Source organism: Lissotriton helveticus, chromosome 4_1, assembly GCF_964261635.1.
Source record: "Lissotriton helveticus chromosome 4_1, aLisHel1.1, whole genome shotgun sequence".
Taxonomy (NCBI): domain Eukaryota; kingdom Metazoa; phylum Chordata; class Amphibia; order Caudata; family Salamandridae; genus Lissotriton; species Lissotriton helveticus.
Window position 1 is genome coordinate 1,607,257,604 of NC_136063.1, and position 17,675 is coordinate 1,607,275,278.

The 17,675-nt window shown below is 46.1% G+C and overlaps 1 protein-coding gene across 1 annotated transcript in view; it reads left to right on the forward strand.

Annotated features, from left to right (window-relative positions):
• DPY19L1 (dpy-19 like C-mannosyltransferase 1) overlaps positions 1 to 17,675 on the forward strand; it is a 543,661-nt gene that overhangs the window by 479,730 nt on the left and 46,256 nt on the right. The window contains exon 20 of the mRNA XM_078688229.1: positions 15,603 to 15,702. Coding sequence (XP_078544355.1) covers positions 15,603 to 15,702 — 100 coding nt within the window. The remainder of the gene's footprint in view (positions 1 to 15,602; positions 15,703 to 17,675) is intronic.

The following is a 17,675-nucleotide window of genomic DNA, read 5'->3' on the forward strand; positions in this document are numbered from 1 at the left end:
CCTTGGGGCCTCCACTTCTTGTGGGATCCCTGACGGACTCGCCGGTGGGTTCACCCCCTGTGTCAATTGAGCCTTTGCCCCCCAGGAACGTTGGAGATGTGGTGTCGTTCGAGTGCGGCCCGGTAGGATCCCCCTCTATGGTCCACATGGAGTCGTCCGGGCGCGGACCAGCTGGGTCCCCCTCAATGACCCACAGCGCCTCTACCGTGTCGCATAGCCCTGCTGGGCTCCCTGTGGCATCGCAGGTGCCTGTCGGTGCTCATAGCCCTGCCTTGAGCACACCCTGGCCTTCAGGGCAGGCGGCTGCCTGTCCGGAGCCGGGGTCGAAGCTGTTCCGGTGCCGTAGGCTCGCCTCCCCGGCTCGACCTCCGCTCTTTCTCCGGAGTCGGAGCCTGTCGTGGTTGAGGCTGAGTGGACTCCGGAGTGGCGCCGAAAGCTTGACTCTCCGGCTCCTGCTCCTTCTTTGGAAGGGGACCTTGTCGTGGTTTCGGTGCCGGACGGCGCCGGATGCAACCGAGATGGCGACTGCCAAGGCACGATCAGTGCTGGCATGCATCGTTTTGGCGCTGTGTCGATGCCAGGTTGCGGACTCTTCTCTGGAGGCCTCTGGAGAGAGTTCGGCGTCGCCCTCATGCATGGCAACGGCAGAGGTATTCTTGCCAGTGCCCCCTTGGAATTTGTGGAGCCTCCTCAGGTGCTTCCAGATCCGGCAGGCTCTTCGCCTCCCCAGGAGCCCCATCAGGATCCTCATTCTTCAATGGGGCTCCCTTCAGTGGGGCATTGGTTGCACCCTCAGTGTCTTGGGAGGGTCAGCTTACATCCCTCCCCCGCTGATGAGCTGTTGTCTCCTCCGCAGAGGGCTACTGAGGCTAGTGCGGCTTTTCTGAGAGTGGTCTCATTGGCCACTCGCATTTTAAACATGCAACCCCCTTCTGCCCCCTTGTCTGTGGATCCCTTGCTTGAGGTCCTTCACCATGGGTCTGGGAATGTGGAGCCGCTTCTCCCCTTTGAGGCTTCCCTTTATGATGCCCTTTTGGGTACCTGGGTTCGGCCTGCTTCAGGTGACGCGGTGGCTTGTTCAGTTTTGCACCACCATCGTCCAGCTCCACATGATCCTGTTTATCTTTTTGTGCACCCTGATGCGCAGGGGTTTGTTTTACATACTTTCTTTCCTTATCTGCCCCAACTAACCCTTCCTACCTTTGGGAGTCCTGATGGCTTAAGTCATGGGGTAGGAACATCTTTGCATCCACTAGTGCAGCCCTATGGTCTTTAAATACAGTGTGTGATTTCGCTCTGGCTACCTCTGCCCTGTGGGACTCTGCCACCTCTGAAGGTGCTCGCGTTGGTCTCCTTCACCTCCTCCAGCATGGCCGCGACCTTGCCGAATTCACAATCCACTCAGCCTAGATATTGAGGATTCTTTAGGCTGAGCTATGGCGGGTTTTGTTGCCTTAAGGCGTCATGCTTGGTTGCGAGATAGCGTCCTTCCTGAATATATCCGGGAGCGACTGGTTGACTTACCCTTTGCTGGGGTTTTGCTGTTTGATGCTCATGCCGAATTGGCAGTTCACCGGCTCCTTGCGGGCTTTCATCCTCCCACTCAGGTCTTCTTCTGCCTGTCTTCCGTGGTGGTACCTTTTTATTTAGCATCCTTATAGATGTGCTCTGAGTTTAACATGGGCAGTGAGCCTTACGTTTTCTTTCTGTGGTCATGGGTAATTACCATTTTATTGGCATCCCTGGATGCGTTTTGCTTTGAACTGACTGTTGGCCTGCTATGGCAGTGTTCCACAGTTTGCTCTGTCTGGTCCTCTGACTGTGGTATTGAGCCGGTGGCTCAGCTCGGTAATGTCATAGGGCTCGGAACTTATGTTCACGGGTTTGGTTTGTTACTGCGCTCTTTTGGCTTGGCTTTATTGCCCCAAGAGGTGTTCCCCGTTATTTGGGGTGTGCATACTCCATGTGGAGTACTTGTATGCTATTATATAGCTCTCCTTAACTCACCGGGCCTGGAGAACCTGTGGGCTCCATGCATCCCTTTGTGGTCTGTTGTAAGGTTTTGTAAGGTGTTCATCTTCTATACGCCATGGGTTATCCTGTCATTTGCCTGTTCCACCTCCTTGGGAGGTTTCATGATCTCCTCTTCTAAGCAGGTCCTGCCTGCCCTTACTGGGCTACGTATGATCCGGTATGGACATGGTTCATGCTCCTGGCTAGCTCTGTCTCTACATATTTATGTTATACATTTATGTATACATGCCGGTTGCCATGGTATTCCCCTTCCTGCGTCGCCACCTCTTTTCGAGTCTGCGAGGTCTGGACCTATGTCTCCATGTGCGGGTGAGCTTTCTGAGTTGTTTGCAAGTTGCCCATAAGGTCCTCCTTGCTTCCGCTTACTGGGGTGATTTCCCAATTTGACAACTGCTTCCATTTTGGTATTAGACACTGTACATGTCTTTTCTGGAGTGTTTGGTGTCGGACTCTGAGACTCTTCCCACGATTCTTTCCAAATTGTCTCTTACTATTGTAAAAGCTATGCCTGCAGGACAGCTCTTCTGCTGTCAGTGGTCCTTGGCAACTACCTGCAAGTCTATCTTGTGGGTTGTTTCCCACATTGGCTTCATACTGCCCTGTCGGGCACTCTTATGCTTTTTGTCTACGCCACTTTAAGGTCTCCATGCCCGTTTGCTTGCTGCATTTTTAGGTCTCGCGCCTAGCGTTGCAGTGCGCAGGGAGAGACCTCTTGGAGTGGGTTTGAAAATCGAGCTAGGAATCACACATGCTCGTGCTTGTGCTTTTACTTTTGTGGCACACTATTGGACTTAGCGTGCGTCTTGTATTGAAGGATTGGTTTGGCTGTTCGGGCTGGACTGTTCCTATGAGGCACAGGGTCAGACTGATTTGCATATGGCCATGTCTGAACTGGGGTGGTGGAGTGAGCTAAAGAATGGTGATGGATTCAACCAATATCAGTTGACTGGGAGTGAGTGTTTGATTTGCTCAAACTCTCCGTCCATCATCCCCTTTGGTATCGCTTTGTTCACCCTAAGTTGGCAGGGTATGCCCAGACGTGGGTCCCTTGCTCACTCTACCACTGGATTCAAGATAGCCTGGCTGATGAGGATTAGGAATCCGAAACCGGTGCCAGGATGCTTGTTTCCGGTCCAGGGAAGACATGGTTCGGCAGTGCGGGCTGGACTGTTCCCATGAGGCACAGGGTCAGACTGATTTGCATATTGCCATGTCCGAACTGGGGTGGTTGAGTGAGCTAAAGAATGGTGATGGAATAAACCCAGATCAGTTGACTGGGGGTGAGTGTTTGATTTGCTCAAACGCTCCGTCCTTCATCCCCTTTGATATCGCTTTGTTCTCCCTAAGTTGGCAGGGTATGCCCAGACGTGGGTCCCTTGCTCACTCGACCACTGGATTAAAGATAGCTTGGCTAATGAGGATTATGAATCCGAAACCGGTCCCAGGATGCTTGTTTCCAGTCCAGGGAAGACATGGTTTGGCAGTTCAGGCTAGACTGTTCCCATGAGGCACAGGGTCAGACTGATTTGCATATGGCCATGTCTGAACTGGGGTGGTGGAGTGAGCTAAGGGATGGTGATGGATTAAACCCAGACCAGTTGACTGGGGGTGAGTGTTTGATTTGCTCAAACGCTACGTCCATCATCCCCTTTGGTATCGCTTTGTAATGAAAGTCAGCACGCAATAGGCCAAAGGCGGACACATTGCTCCGCCCATGGCCTATTGGTGTCTATTACGCGCACCGGCCGTCATGTGGTTTTAATTATCCAGACACGGGCGCGATAATTAAAACCACATGGCTCATAGTGGCGCGTGTGCACGCACCACTTGCTGGCTTCTTTTTTTTGGGATCCATTTAACAGGGAAGCGTGGTGCAGTAGCGCGAGCCATATTTAGACTGCAGAGCTTTGTACAAGTTAGAAGGGAGTGACAGTAAATGTAAGTGGGATGACTTCTGAGAGGTAGTGTGGGCTATTTAGTATGTCCTGCATAACTCAACGCCTCGCCACGGGTAGTAAGTGCTATGTAAATGCAATTAAAACTGTGAGTGCAGCTGGAAGTGTGCGACCCACCGGTTCCTATTGTTTGATCTTTTTGGAGATGCGTAGCCTTCAGTGTTTCTTTGCCTCCTATTCCATTGGTCTCGGACACTTCATTAGCCCGAATGTGCCTCATCTACTTTCTTGCTGGTGCGCTTTCTGTTCTCTTATTCTTAACACCTCATCCTCTGTCCTCACAGTGAGGCGCTGTGCTACAGGCAGGGTGGACTGGAGCAGAAACCTTTTACCAATGTAACTCAGTGACCATCAGATATGCAGCTGGCCATGGACCTTATATTCGGGTGACTGTTACAGGGACTAGTGCTCCTGCCAACAATGAGTATAGCACTGATGATAACAATGGTACTAGTGCTCCTGCCAACAATGAGAATAGCACTGATCATAACAATGGTACTAGTGCCGATGCCAACAATGAGAATAGCACTGATGATAACAATGGGACTAGTGCCCATGACAACAATGAGAATAGCGCTGATGATACCAATGGGACTAGTGCCGATGTCAACAATGAGAATAGCGCTGATGATACCAATGGGACTAGTGCCGATGCCAACAATGAGAATAGCGCTGATGATACCAATGGGAATAGTGCCCATGCCAACAATAAGAATAGCACTGATGATACCAATGGGACTAGTGCCCATGCCAACAATGAGAATAGCATTGATGATAACAATGGGACTAGTGCCGATGACAACAATGAGAATAGCACTGATGATAACAATGGAATTAGTGTCTATGTCAACAATGAGAATAGCACTGATAACCATGGGACTAGTGCCGATGCCAACAATGAGAATAGCACTGATGATCACAATGGAACTAGTGTCGATGCCAACAATGAGAATAGCACTGATGTTAACAATGGGACTAGTGCCGATGCGAATCATGAGAGTAGCACTAATGATAACAATGGAACTAGTGCAGATGCCAACAATGAGAATAGCACTGATGATAACAATGGGACTAGTACCCATGACAACAATGACAATAGCGCTGATGATACCAATGGGACTAGTGCTGATGCCAACAATGAGAATAGCACTGATGATACCAATGGGACTAGTGCCCATACCAAAAATGAGAATAGCACTTAATATACCAATGGGACTAGTGCCCATACCAACAATGAGAATAGCACTGATGATAACAATGGGACTAGTGCCGATGCCAACAATGAGAATAGCACTGATGATAACAATGGGACTAGTGCCCATGACAACAATGATAATAGCACTGATGATAACAATTGGACTAGTGCCCATGACAACAATGAGAATAGCACTTATAGCCATGGGACTAGTGCCCATGACAACAATGAGAATTTTATTTTTTATAATTTTTTTATTTATTAAATTTATATGGCGCACAGCTACCCGGAGGTTTCCTGGCGCCTACGGGCACGCAAGACAAGAGGTATAAGCAGGATCTACTGATTAAAAAGCCAAGTTTTTAAACCTTTGCGAAATTTAAGGTAGTGCTTTTCGAGACATAAATGAATTGGTAGAGAGTTCCAAAGGGAGGGAGCCAGATAAGCAAAGGACTGTCCTCCCATTCTGGCTAGTTTGATCCTGGGAACCTGAAATTTGGATTGATTAGAGGATCGAAGTAGTTGGCGTGGGAGATGGTAATGGTGCACCAAAGCACGAAGATAGTGGGGAGCTAAACCCAAATAAAATTTACTCTGTGCATATAGCAGAGGGCTTTGAATTTGACACGATTGTCAGTTCTTAGCCAGTGTAGTTCCCAAAGTAAGACTGAAGTAGACGCCATTCTGAGAAACTGGCAAAGCAGTCTAGTTGCAGAGTTCTGGACTACTTGCAGCTTGCACAGCACTTTCTTGCTCGCCCCCCAGGTGAAGTACATTGCCGTAGTCCAATTTGGACACTACGAAGGCCTGGATGACAGTTTTTTGTGTGGAGGAAGGAAGCATCCAAAGAATTTTCCTAAGCCGCTTGAGAACCAAAGCAGGTGGAGGCAACTTTAATCACTTTCTGCTTCATCGACAATTTCGACAATTGGTCATCTATGATAACGCCCAGGTTACGAGTCGATTGTGATGGGAGGGGAGGATCGCCCATTTGTGGTGGCCAATGATGGGGGCCCCAGAGAGTTTTATTTTTACCGAAAATGAGGAGTTCAGTTTTCCCACCATTTAATTTTAGTTTGTTTGCGTGCATTTAGCCGGCAATCTTTTTTAGTCCCGGCTGGAGAGAGGATGTCTTTGAGGTCTCCTTGGAGGAGAGCGAGAAGATGAGCTGGGTGTCATCTGCATAAGAGTATATTGTTAGCCCAGCTTGCGCAGCAATCGTAGCCAGGGGGCTAACGTAGATGTTGAAGAGCAATGGACTGAGTATGGAGCCCTGAGGGACTCCACACTGGGAAACCTGAGTCTTGGAATGAGCACTTGAGGAAAAGACCTGAAAGGTCCTGTTTGACAAAAAACTGGACAGCCATTTGAGTGCCGTGCCGGTTATGCCACTGGATTGGAGGATTTTTAGGAGAAAAGTGTTAGAAACCGTGTCAAACGCTGCACTTAAATCTAATAAAATAAGTGCCACCGTCTCTCCTGTCAACCTGTTGACGAATGTTCTCAGTGACTCCCAGAAGTGTCGCTTCTGTTGAAAAGCCTGCTCTAAAGCCCGATTGGGACGGATGCAGGATAATTTGTGCCTCAACAAAATTCGTAAGCTGGATTTTGATGTGTTTTTCTAGAACTTTGGAGAGAACAGGAAGTAGAGAGGACCTCAGGGTCAGAGTTGGCCTTTTTTAGCAGGGGGAGGACCATAGCGTGTTTCCAGGCCGCCAGAACCTTTGCCTCACATAATGATGTGTTAAGTACTTCCATGACAATGTTGAGTATTGGTAGGTAAAATTTTGGAAGTATAGAGGAGGGAACCGGATCATTGAGGGAGCCAGATTTAATGCTTGTGAGAATACTACGGAAGGAAGAAATATCAAGTGGGGTCCATTTGTCTAGTAGGACGTCACTGTTAGCTTGAATGGCTTCCTGTGAGAGGCATTGTGTTGCAGGGTGATTGGGTTGCGAATTTATTAATGTTGTCGTCTTTTTGTTAAATTCAGAGTAGATGTTATCGATTTTCTCTACGAAAAATTCCACCAGAGCATCACATTGTTTAGAGTCCAAACTTGGAGGTTCGGGCTGACAAGCTGCACCAGATAGTTCCTTCACTACTTTGAACAATACTTTAGGGCAGTTTTGTGAATGTAAAATAGTATGATTCGGGTGCTCCACCCGAGCTGCCCTACACATTAAGTGATAGTTGTTTAAGGCCCGTTTATACATGGATTTTTTTGCTGGCTCATAGTTTTTTCGCCAGCATCTTTCTTAATTTTTACATTTCATTTTTTCTGAGAACCAAGGGGCTGGAGGGCGATGAAAATTACGTTTCTTCATAGTCTGCCGGAGGCATGCGTCAATAGAAGAGGTTAGCCATTTATGGATGACCTCATCGTCATCTAAGTTAGATATCGAGGTAACCGGCATTGATTTGTTAAGAAGGAGGTTAAGTCTGTTAATATCTAGGTCTTTCCCGTTTCTACAGTTTCTTGACCCAGACAGGAGAGAAGAACTCTTAAGGCACTGTTCATGTTTAACCTGGAATTCTACCAGAAAATGTTCGGACCATGGAATCGGAGTAGCAGTTTTGCACGAAATAGTAGTAAGGTTGAGAAAAATAGGATCTAATAAATTTCCAGCTTTATGAGTAGGGCCTGAGTTGTGGAGAATGACATTCATAGCGGCCAAATCGGCAATGAGATTGGAGCTGGTGGGGCAAGAAGTTTCATTTAAATGTAAATTCAGGTCACCCAATATCAAAAAATGAGTGGCTTGTAGTAGTAGGGGGGCAATGAGGTCAGGAAGTGCAGCCGCCCAAGGTCCTGCTGGTTCTGGGGGGCGATAGATTAAGGTCCCAGAAAGGGTGAAGTTAGGGAAGAGCAAGAGTTTGAAGTCTTTGAAACATAAGTCATGCCATTTGCACGTGTAGGAGCACGATTCTTTCCAAGTACGTGTAATTAGGGGGAAGTCTGTGAGCAATATCGGGACCGCTGCTATCGTTTAACCAAGTCTCTGTGAGGAAAACGGCATCAGGCTGGGAGTCAGCGAGGAGGTCATGAATATCTCCCTTGTGCTATGGGAGTGACCTGCAATTGAGGCTGAACAATGAAAATAGCTCTGATAACAATGGGACTAGTGCTCATGACAACAATAATAGCACTGATGATAACAATGACTATATCTCCGATGATATCAGTGGGACTAGTGCTAACGAGAACAGTGAGAATAGCGCTGATGACAACAATGGGACTAGTGCTGATGACAACACTAATGACAACAACGAAAATAGCGCTGATGATAACAAAGAGATTAGTGCTGATAACAACATGACTAGTGCCGATGACAACGAGACTAGTGCCGATGACAACAATAAGAATAGCGCTGATGATAACAGGACTAGTGCAGATGGCAAAACTGTATGATTAAGAGACTGTTACTCAGGGTCCGCACTGCTCATTCATAGGTGACACTGTCCTGGACTCGCATGCCTCTCATCAGTGTGCACACTGGTCTTTAACCATATTCCTCCAACAGATTCTAGCACATTATTACAGGTTAATATGTTCCTTGTGAGGCCTCCTGACTCCTGTCATTGGGATTTAAGTTCTGCCACTATGTTGATTATAACTCCAGTGCTGGAGCATTGTACTTTTGGTAACACAAAGCCATCTTGTTCTTTACCTGTACTTGTTTGTTTTTGTGAGTAAAGTTAAAAGAGCCAGTATGCGCTGTGGAAAGGGCTTTTCGGTAACAAGAAGCATTTGCAATGCAATAGGTCTCGCATATACGCGAGTTTGACCTATTGGCATTGTAAATGATAATTGCTTTTATTTATGTTTCAAAAACCAAAGCATAAATAAAAGGCAATGTCATTTACAACAAAAATAGCTCAAACTCTCGCGAATGCAAGACCTATTGCATTGCAAATGCTTGTTCTACCTGCTTCAGCGGGTTTAAAAAAGTGCTGCTATTCGCCCCTGTTTTCCCTTTTTGGGATTTGGGTGTGCACTTGGCGTGTTTCCTGTCTTGCCTGATATTCCCCACACATTGCTCGGGTTCTAGCTGTTGCCTTTGGGCTCTTGGCACCAGCTCCTTCAGCCTTCCTTCTCTAGGCTAGTCTGTTAGGCTCTGGTTGAATCTCTTCAGGTTCTTTTCGACCTTTGGTCGGTGTACTCATTGTGTGCCATTTAGCGGACAGAGGTCCTTCTTCCTCTCTTTCTCTCTCTCTTTCTTTGTTCGGGTTTATGGCTCATGCCGTTCTAACTGTCATTTTTATACGGATATGGTGTAGCGCTATTATGGCATTTTTTAGGATGCCTAGCATTCCCGTTATTTATGCTCTTCCGAGCTGCTTGGGTTGCTGTCTGGCTGTTCCGACACAGCCTCCCCCTTTATCTGTCACTCTGTTGCCGGATCACATGCTTGGCACTTTCTATGGTTCTGTCGCAGACCCACCTCCCCTTTGGGGTATGGCTGTGGTATCTATTCTAAGTTAAGGAATCTTCTGCCAGATGTACGAGTTACTTACCTTTGGTAACGATGTATCTGGTAGAGATGTTGTCTAGCCACAGATTCCTTAACGCCCGCCCAGCCTCCCCATTCTGCGAGGACCTTGCAGAGTGGTGTTCTCCACTAGCCTCTTCAGTTGCCATTGGGTTATCTCTCAAGGGAGTTCAGATTGTTGCACCCCTCTGAGTTTTTCCATATACAGTTAACTTCTGCTGAGGGGCTTCTTTCCTGTAATATGGTGCCATTTGATTCACGAGGAGATTCGTTTTCCTCTCCAGTTACCTTCCCTTCTTTCCGCCTTCTCTATTAACTCGGGGTCCTGGTCTCCTCTTGGTCTTCCTCTTTCGGGATCGGTTGTGCTCCGTTTCCAACCTCCTTTATTATAGGGAAAAGGCCAGTCTTTTCAAACCTTCCTACAGTGGACTGTTGTTCTTTCTGTGTTCCGTTCTTACTAGACTGCATAGGTCTACATGGCAATATCAGTCTAATTCTGTCTTTTGGGATGTTCTTCCCTTGTTGCACTTGGGCAAGGGTCTTCGCTTAGCTTGCGGGGCTCTTTCTCATAGCTTTCCACTTATATGTAGGCAGTGTCTATTTCTGTCTTTTATGATGGTGTCTTCTACCATCCTCCTTCTTTATTCACGGATTTTCACCCCTCGCACACTATTCCCATACTTTCACAGTTTTTTGTTGGTGGCTCCGCATTGTGCAGCGGAAAAGTTTCTCCGAAGAAAACTGACAGCGCACCGGCAGGGATTTATATGACCTCGCGGATGTCACGTACTTCGACGACATCAGGGCGGGGTCGTGTGGCGCCGTCCCCCAACGCGCAGAGGTGCTGCTGCAAAAATTCTTTGCATCCTGTCTGACGCCTGGGGATATTCTAAGTTAAAGAATCTGCGGATAGACAAAGTCTCTACCAGATACATCGTTACCGAAGGTAAGTAACTCGTACATCGATTAGGCACTCTTGGTCTGTTGAGGGATGGACTGCTTGGTCAGCCTTGGCTGTTGTTTCAAGGGACATGAAGCCAACATCTCTCCTGTCTGAAATTCTGATGAGGGCTCATTTGCTTCCTCAAGCCCAGGTCAGGTTCCAGAAGGTTGGGTACGTTCTTGCCAGTGGTCTCCTCTGTCACTCAGTGCATACGGATTACAAGAAATGCTGGTAGCCTTCCTCCGGATTACTAGTGTCAGGGTACTTAGGATCCCCTTGTGGTCCAGCAGTTCTCAGTCAGGTGGCACCAGGGCCTGGGTCTCCCAGGGGCCCGGTTCCACTCCTGCCTCCCAGCCTTGCCCGATTGGCATTTCCTCTGAACCTGGCTTCTGATTTTCTTATTTCAACTCATATCTTTTACGGGCAAACCTTGAAGGATCTACACTTATGACCCCTTGCTAAATTAAGAATGTTGCCTACTTTTCAGAAATGTATTGTTTTCCAGTATCCACCATGGCTTTCACACATGATTCTACCACTAACTGGAAGGAGGATGAACACATAGAAATGTAGGGAAATGGGCTGTGTCCCAGTAAAATGGCAAAACTGTGTTGAAAAATGTGTTTTTCTGATTCAAGTCTGCCTGTTCCTGAAAGCTGAGAAGATGGTGATTTTAGCACCTCAATGCTTTGCTGATGCCGTTTGCAGGGGAAAAAACAGACGCTTCCTTCTGCAGCACTTCTTCCACCCCTCCCCCCCCAAAAAAGTAGCTGTATTTTGGCTAATTTCTTGGTCCCGTCTAGGGGAATCCACAAACCCTGAGTGCCTTGAGAATCCCCAAGATGTTGGGAAAAAAGGATGCAAATTTGGCATGGATACCTTATGTGGACGAAAAGTTATGATGGCCTTAGCACGAACTACCCCAAATAGCGGGCCTAAGGTGCAGCCCTTAGAAGCCTTCCCTGGTCACAGTGCACTTGGTACCCATAGTACCTTTTACAAGGGGCTACTTGTGGCCAGAGATTGACCAATTGTGGGTACAATGGTACCGTTTTGGTAAAGAACACTGACCCTGGGATCCGGATTGGCAGGGACCCAGGGCTTATCCATCAGATTGCATCAGATGTCAGGCGAAAAGTGGGGAGTAACCATGCAAAAAAGGACACTTTCCTACAGCTATTTATGGTTTTGTCTGGAAGGGGCAGACACTGTGTGGCCTTGTTGTGGAAAGCAGCAGCATGGAAGACTTGTCTCTTATTAAATCTGTTACATTTTGATTTTCAGAGATATCTCATCTCTTTATTGTTTCTCGCACTTAGCGTGCTTGCTGATGAGATGCAAGGTTCACAGACTTGTTTTCAGATTTGATCTAGTTATTGTTTCTTTCTATGGAGAATCCAAACAATTATAATCATATTTGATCTTTTAGTAATCTTTTATTCTGTCTGAATGGCTAGTTTATCCTTGCTTATGAGTCATTATTCATTGTATAATATATTCCAAACACCATCGCTTTTAATATTCAGTGCAGGATGGAGTTGCGCAAGTGTGTTGGAATTGTGTGCCTGTCTGAATGGTGAAAGCTTGACACAACACGTTTCACAAACTAAAACAGCACAACTATATATTTTGCTGCAAAGTGCCCCATTCCCATGCTTGACAACTGTTGCCAGTCTTTTTGTTTTTTTAGCTAACTCATTTATGGTACTGAAAACACTACAGTTTGCAACTAATAGTGAATAAAGTAATCCCGCTACAGACGTGTTTCAAAAAGACACGCATCTAAAGAAGAGGTTTTAAAGGAAGACGTGCACATCTGCTTGTGATTAGGTATGTTTCTGGCATTTGTATGACATAAACTTGGCCAAAGGCAGACGTCTTTATAAGCCAGGGCAGTATAACTGACTAGGGGGGCATCTCCTTGAACTAAGATAAATGGATTACCCTCTGTGTGTCTCTCATCCATGTCTTTTTTCTCCCGAGGAGTGATTAAAGACAGCCTATTTCCTCTCCGTTAGCTAGTCCCTCACTTTACCCATCATGTGTGCACTTCTGAAAACAGCAACTTATTGTAGGAATCTGGCTCTGTATATACCATACCAAAGTAAGGTATAGTGTGCACAGAGTCCAGGGAGTCCCTAGAGGTATGGCAGAGGCTAAACTAGGTAAGTAGTAACAGCTCTCTTTGTGGTAGTGTGGGTGAGCAGTTGGGCTTATCCAGAGGGTGTGTTAAGCATTTAATATATTCACTTAATCAAGAGTGATGCACACACTCAGATACGGAATCCAGACCAATTGGGTAAGTATAAGAGAAGGTATACTTGAATTTTACTTTTAGAACCGAGCAGGACTTGGTACAGGTAGGTAAAATATACTGAGCAAACACAAGGAGATGATGGACGGAGTGATGAAACTTTTCAGACATTCACCCCCAGTCACAGATATGGGTTGAATTCATCATCGTTCTTTAGCTCACTTCACCACCCCAGTTCAGACACAGCTATATGCAAATCTGTCTTGACCCTGTGCCTTATGGGAACAGTCCAGCCCGAACTGCCAAGCCATGTCTTCCCTGTACCGGAAACAAGCATCCTGGGACCAGTTTCGGGCTCACAGCCCTCTTCTGCCAGGCTAGCTTGAATCCAGTGGCAAAGTAAGCAAGGGACCCACGTCTGGGCATACCCTGCCAACTTAGGGTGAACAAAGCAAACACAAGGAAATGATGTACGGAGCGCTGAAACTTTTCTCAAGTGGGAGGGGGCATGAGCATCTCCCAAATTGGCTGAGTCCCCTCATCTCCAAGATGGAGGGGACTGAGATGTGTTCTTCACCTCTCCTCCCCTACCTTAAGGGCGGAGTTGGCAAAGGTGGGCACACCTCTCTACCTAGCTTCATTTTCCAGCCGATTGCTTGCCCAAAGTGGGGTGCAGCACCAGTGGGAGGCAGTTGCTTGGGGCAACAAAAGGCTGGACATCTCCCAAAGGCGGCATGCCATTTAGGCTTCCCCCGTGGACCCAGCCCGTCCTGGGGGATGACAGCTCTGCCCAGGATGGGCTTGTTTCTGGACCCAGAGAGCAAAGGCTCTCTACCCAAGAGTCCAGAAACCTGCCTGGTGGTGGCAAATGGCGGGCAGCCCTTCAAGAACCACACCAGGCCTGTTCACTTTTCAGGGTGCATCTCTAAGATGCCCTCTGAGTGCTTTGTACATTATATCCCACACTGGCATCAGTGTGGGTTAAATGTGCTGAGAAGTTTGCTATCAAACTTCTCAGTTTTTTGTAAAGCCATTATGGAGCTGTGGAGTTCGTAATGACCAACTCCCAGACCATATACTCTGTGTCTTTACTACACTTACAATGTCTAAGAATAGACTTAGCCACTGTAGGGGTACAGGGCTCATGCCACTGTACCATCACCTGCGGGCTAGTGCACCCTGCTAGAGGGTTGCCTTAGGTAGGCCTCCGGAAGTGAGTTGCAGGCAAGGCACAGTGGGATGTGTGCCATGTCGACCCTTCACTTTTCGCTGTACCAAAACACCCAGCCTGCAATGACAGTGTGTGGGTGTTAAGATACAGGGTCTCTATGGGTGATAAAATGGGTGCTGCTGCCCTTAGAGGCCTTCCCTGGTCACGGTGCCCTTGGTATCCATGGTACCGTTTACAAAGGGCTTACCCGTGGCCAGGGATGTGCCAATTGTGGATACAAAGGTACAGTTGTGGGAAAGAACACAGGCCATGGGAACCTGGTTGGCAGGGACGTAGGACACATCAAGTCAGGTTGCATCAGATGTCAGGCAAAAAGTGGGGGATAACCATGCAAACAGGGACACTTTCCTACACTTATGTCTCTGACTCCTACAGTTAGGTCCAAATATTTGTTTCTGGCTGAAGAAAGGTTAAAGTTGTAGGATGTTTAACTATCTAAACAGTACCTTAATCAATTAATAATCTATCTATTCCGAAGACTTCCTGATATTAGAGAAAAAATATCCAGCCTATCTTTTGAATCCCTTTTCCAGCCCTCCGTGATATATTTTTAGATTGTTTGCATCTCATAGAGACATGTAGCAGCAGATTCCTTACCCATGAAATTCCAGGCTTCAGGCGTGATCTGGAAGATTTTGATAGCAGTACCCCTGCCCGCCGGTAGGCGGCTTCAGGTGACTTTGTCAGGGATGTTACCCTTTAGGGCCCTAGTTATCTTTTTTTAACACACCAGAGTCAGTCACTTCATGGATCTGCGCTTCTGGCGTCGAAAGTCGTGCAAAGGTCATTATGGTGTTTAGTTTAATTGTTTAAACATTGCTTTAAGTGTTGAAAAATGTATGAGAAAAGAGAGTCAGGAGTTTGTTAAAGCGCAACTACTCACCCGTAAGGGTCTCAAGGCGCTAGGGGTGGGGGGGGGTGCAGGTTCCATTCCATCAAGGAGGGGGTCTGTCGAAGAGCCAGGTTTTGAGGTTTCTTGCGAAGATGGGGAGCGATGTTGTCTGTCTGAGGTGGAGCGGAAGGGCGCTCTATGCTTTGGCCGCGAGGAAGGAGAAGGAGCGAAATCAGCGGTGTTTTCTGTCAGCGTATCTTACACTAACTTCCACTTAGACCTAGTCATCCTGCTTTGCTCCTTTTTTCAGACGTTTCTAACCAAATTGTGTGGAGTAGAACTGTTAATGGAACAGAACAAGAACAGAGATTGTGAATCAGATGCCTTTGAAATTTTGTGACTTCGCCATTAGGTTACATTGCCTTTGGCGACGAGGTTGTGTGGCGTTTGAGGCCTGGTTTCTCGCTGATGCTTCTTACTGATTTAGGATCTTGGTGACTAACGGTTTTGTGGTGTTTGAGGTTCTGGAATTTTCAGCAAGCCTCGTGTATTTTCATTTTCTGTTTTTGACTGTGGTGAGTTTCTGTGTTAAATATATATATTCATATTATTTATTTTTTGGCCATTAAAAGTCCAATGTGTTTTTTGTTCCATTTTGTTCTAGATGCCGTGTTTGCTGGCGCCATGCCTACAATGGCAAGTGTGAAGTTATCTACCGGTAGATCGATTGTAAATCACCCTCATTATGAAGATGCTAACCTAAGGTACATTTTTGAGAATTACAGTTGATAGGTAATGTGTTACCTTTGCATGAAGTACTGTATTGATTATGTTCAACTCGCTTTTTGGCCGCAGTGGACGTGTAGCAGGATAGGGGGTCAAGGATGGTAAGCTCGTTTCACTTGCAAGCACAGGCCCTACTACCCCTCATATGTATCAATTGTGTGCCTGAAAGTCCGTTTTTCTTTTTACTAACTCATACACACTGGAAATGTGTTCTAGTTTCACATTGCTGGTTACATATTTGACATTTTCTTTACCTAGTTTCATATTTACAAGCTAATTGACTTTTTCCACAATATTACAAATTATGCCTTCAGTTTTAGGAAACCGTTTATAAAACACTTAGTCAAATGTCATTGAGATTTGCTTCATTTCCTAAGAGGTATTAGAGACATAACACCAAGGTTGGCATAATTTTCTTTTACATAGAACTATACCTGCTCCTCAGATAGTTCAGTCAATCTTTTAGAATAGTATTATCCATCAACTAATCCATTACCACTTCTTACTGTTTTACATGAGTTATTTTTTATGAGGTCTCTGGTATCAGGTTTGCAAAATGGTTCAGTTATGATAAATTACAAAAGCCCATCAAACTCTCCCTTCATGGATTCCCTATTGGCCTACACTGACATTTAAAATAATGACCTACAGGACGAAGGGAGCCAAAGTGGTAGACATTGACAGAAACATATTGTGTTTGGATTCGGGTACCACCACAAAACTAAGTTTTTCTGAAAAGGGACTTGCTTTGATCATATGTTTCGCTATACCCACTACTTTGAAAAAAGATAAAAACCAGCATCAGAGCCACTTTAGAACCTTTAAAAATAACTACAACATCCAATGCAAGTACAAACATTACAGTGCAGTTGCCATTGTGATCTGTTACCCTCCTTATGATGTCAGAGCTGATTGTCTAGAAGTCCGTTTAATGTTAAAACCAAACCAGTGCTGCTCAGTCTAACATGGATACTGGCACAAGGGAGAGCAAGTGTTCATTTATTGCCTCAGTAGTCATAAATATCATCAAGCTGCAGTACTGGTGCAAATAAATTGGGCCAGAATAAGAAAGTATATAAGGCAACTGTGTTTTAATATTGAAGTCTCTAACAATTTGTATAACATTTTTGGAAACATAACGTCAATAATGTTTGGTTCGTTTGGGCACCAGTCAGTTCAGAATGCCTTCAGAATCATGCCCTCCTTTTATAAGCTGTGGCAGGGCCCTGCACAAAGGCTGATAAATCACAAGAGAGAAAATTCACACTTTCCCTCCAGGTGCTTTTGAAAGTAGTACAAGACAAGCAGAGGTTGTGAGTCCACAAACTAGGAAAAACTTAAAATCTGCAACTTTAATAAAAGTTAGATGGTCATGTTCCACTAGGCTGCGCTTGCGACATAATGCTCATTTTTTTTGTGATGGCTACTGTGGAAGAATGCCCCTTTTTGTGTGGTCGCCCCCGTTTTTTGCTGAATTGATTGGTTGGTTTTAGACTGTGCACATTGAAACACTGCTGTCCCATGCCCAGTGTATGCACTTTGATCTCTAAAACCTTTAGAAATGATCTAATCCCCGATTGGCATATTTAGCTTCTTATACGGCCATAGCGTAAAAAATGCACCCATGGCTTATAAAGTTAAAATGTCACTTTTCGACTCCACCTCTTATTGGGGCATATTTATCAAAGGATTACATTTGCGATTCTCAAACAGGGATTTATAGAGAATCGCTATTTGAGAATTGCAAAACGCTATGTATGTAGGATTTGCCCATAGGAATGAATGGGAAGACATTCTCAATTAGAGAATCGCAAATTGAGAATGCATTTTCAAGGGTGCCAGGGTGTCAAAAGGAAACCCTGTTGCACCCCTGAAATGTGCATGTGTGCACATATGGCACACATACATGCCTCAAAGGCATGCATGTGCGCCACATGGCACTTTGAAAAAT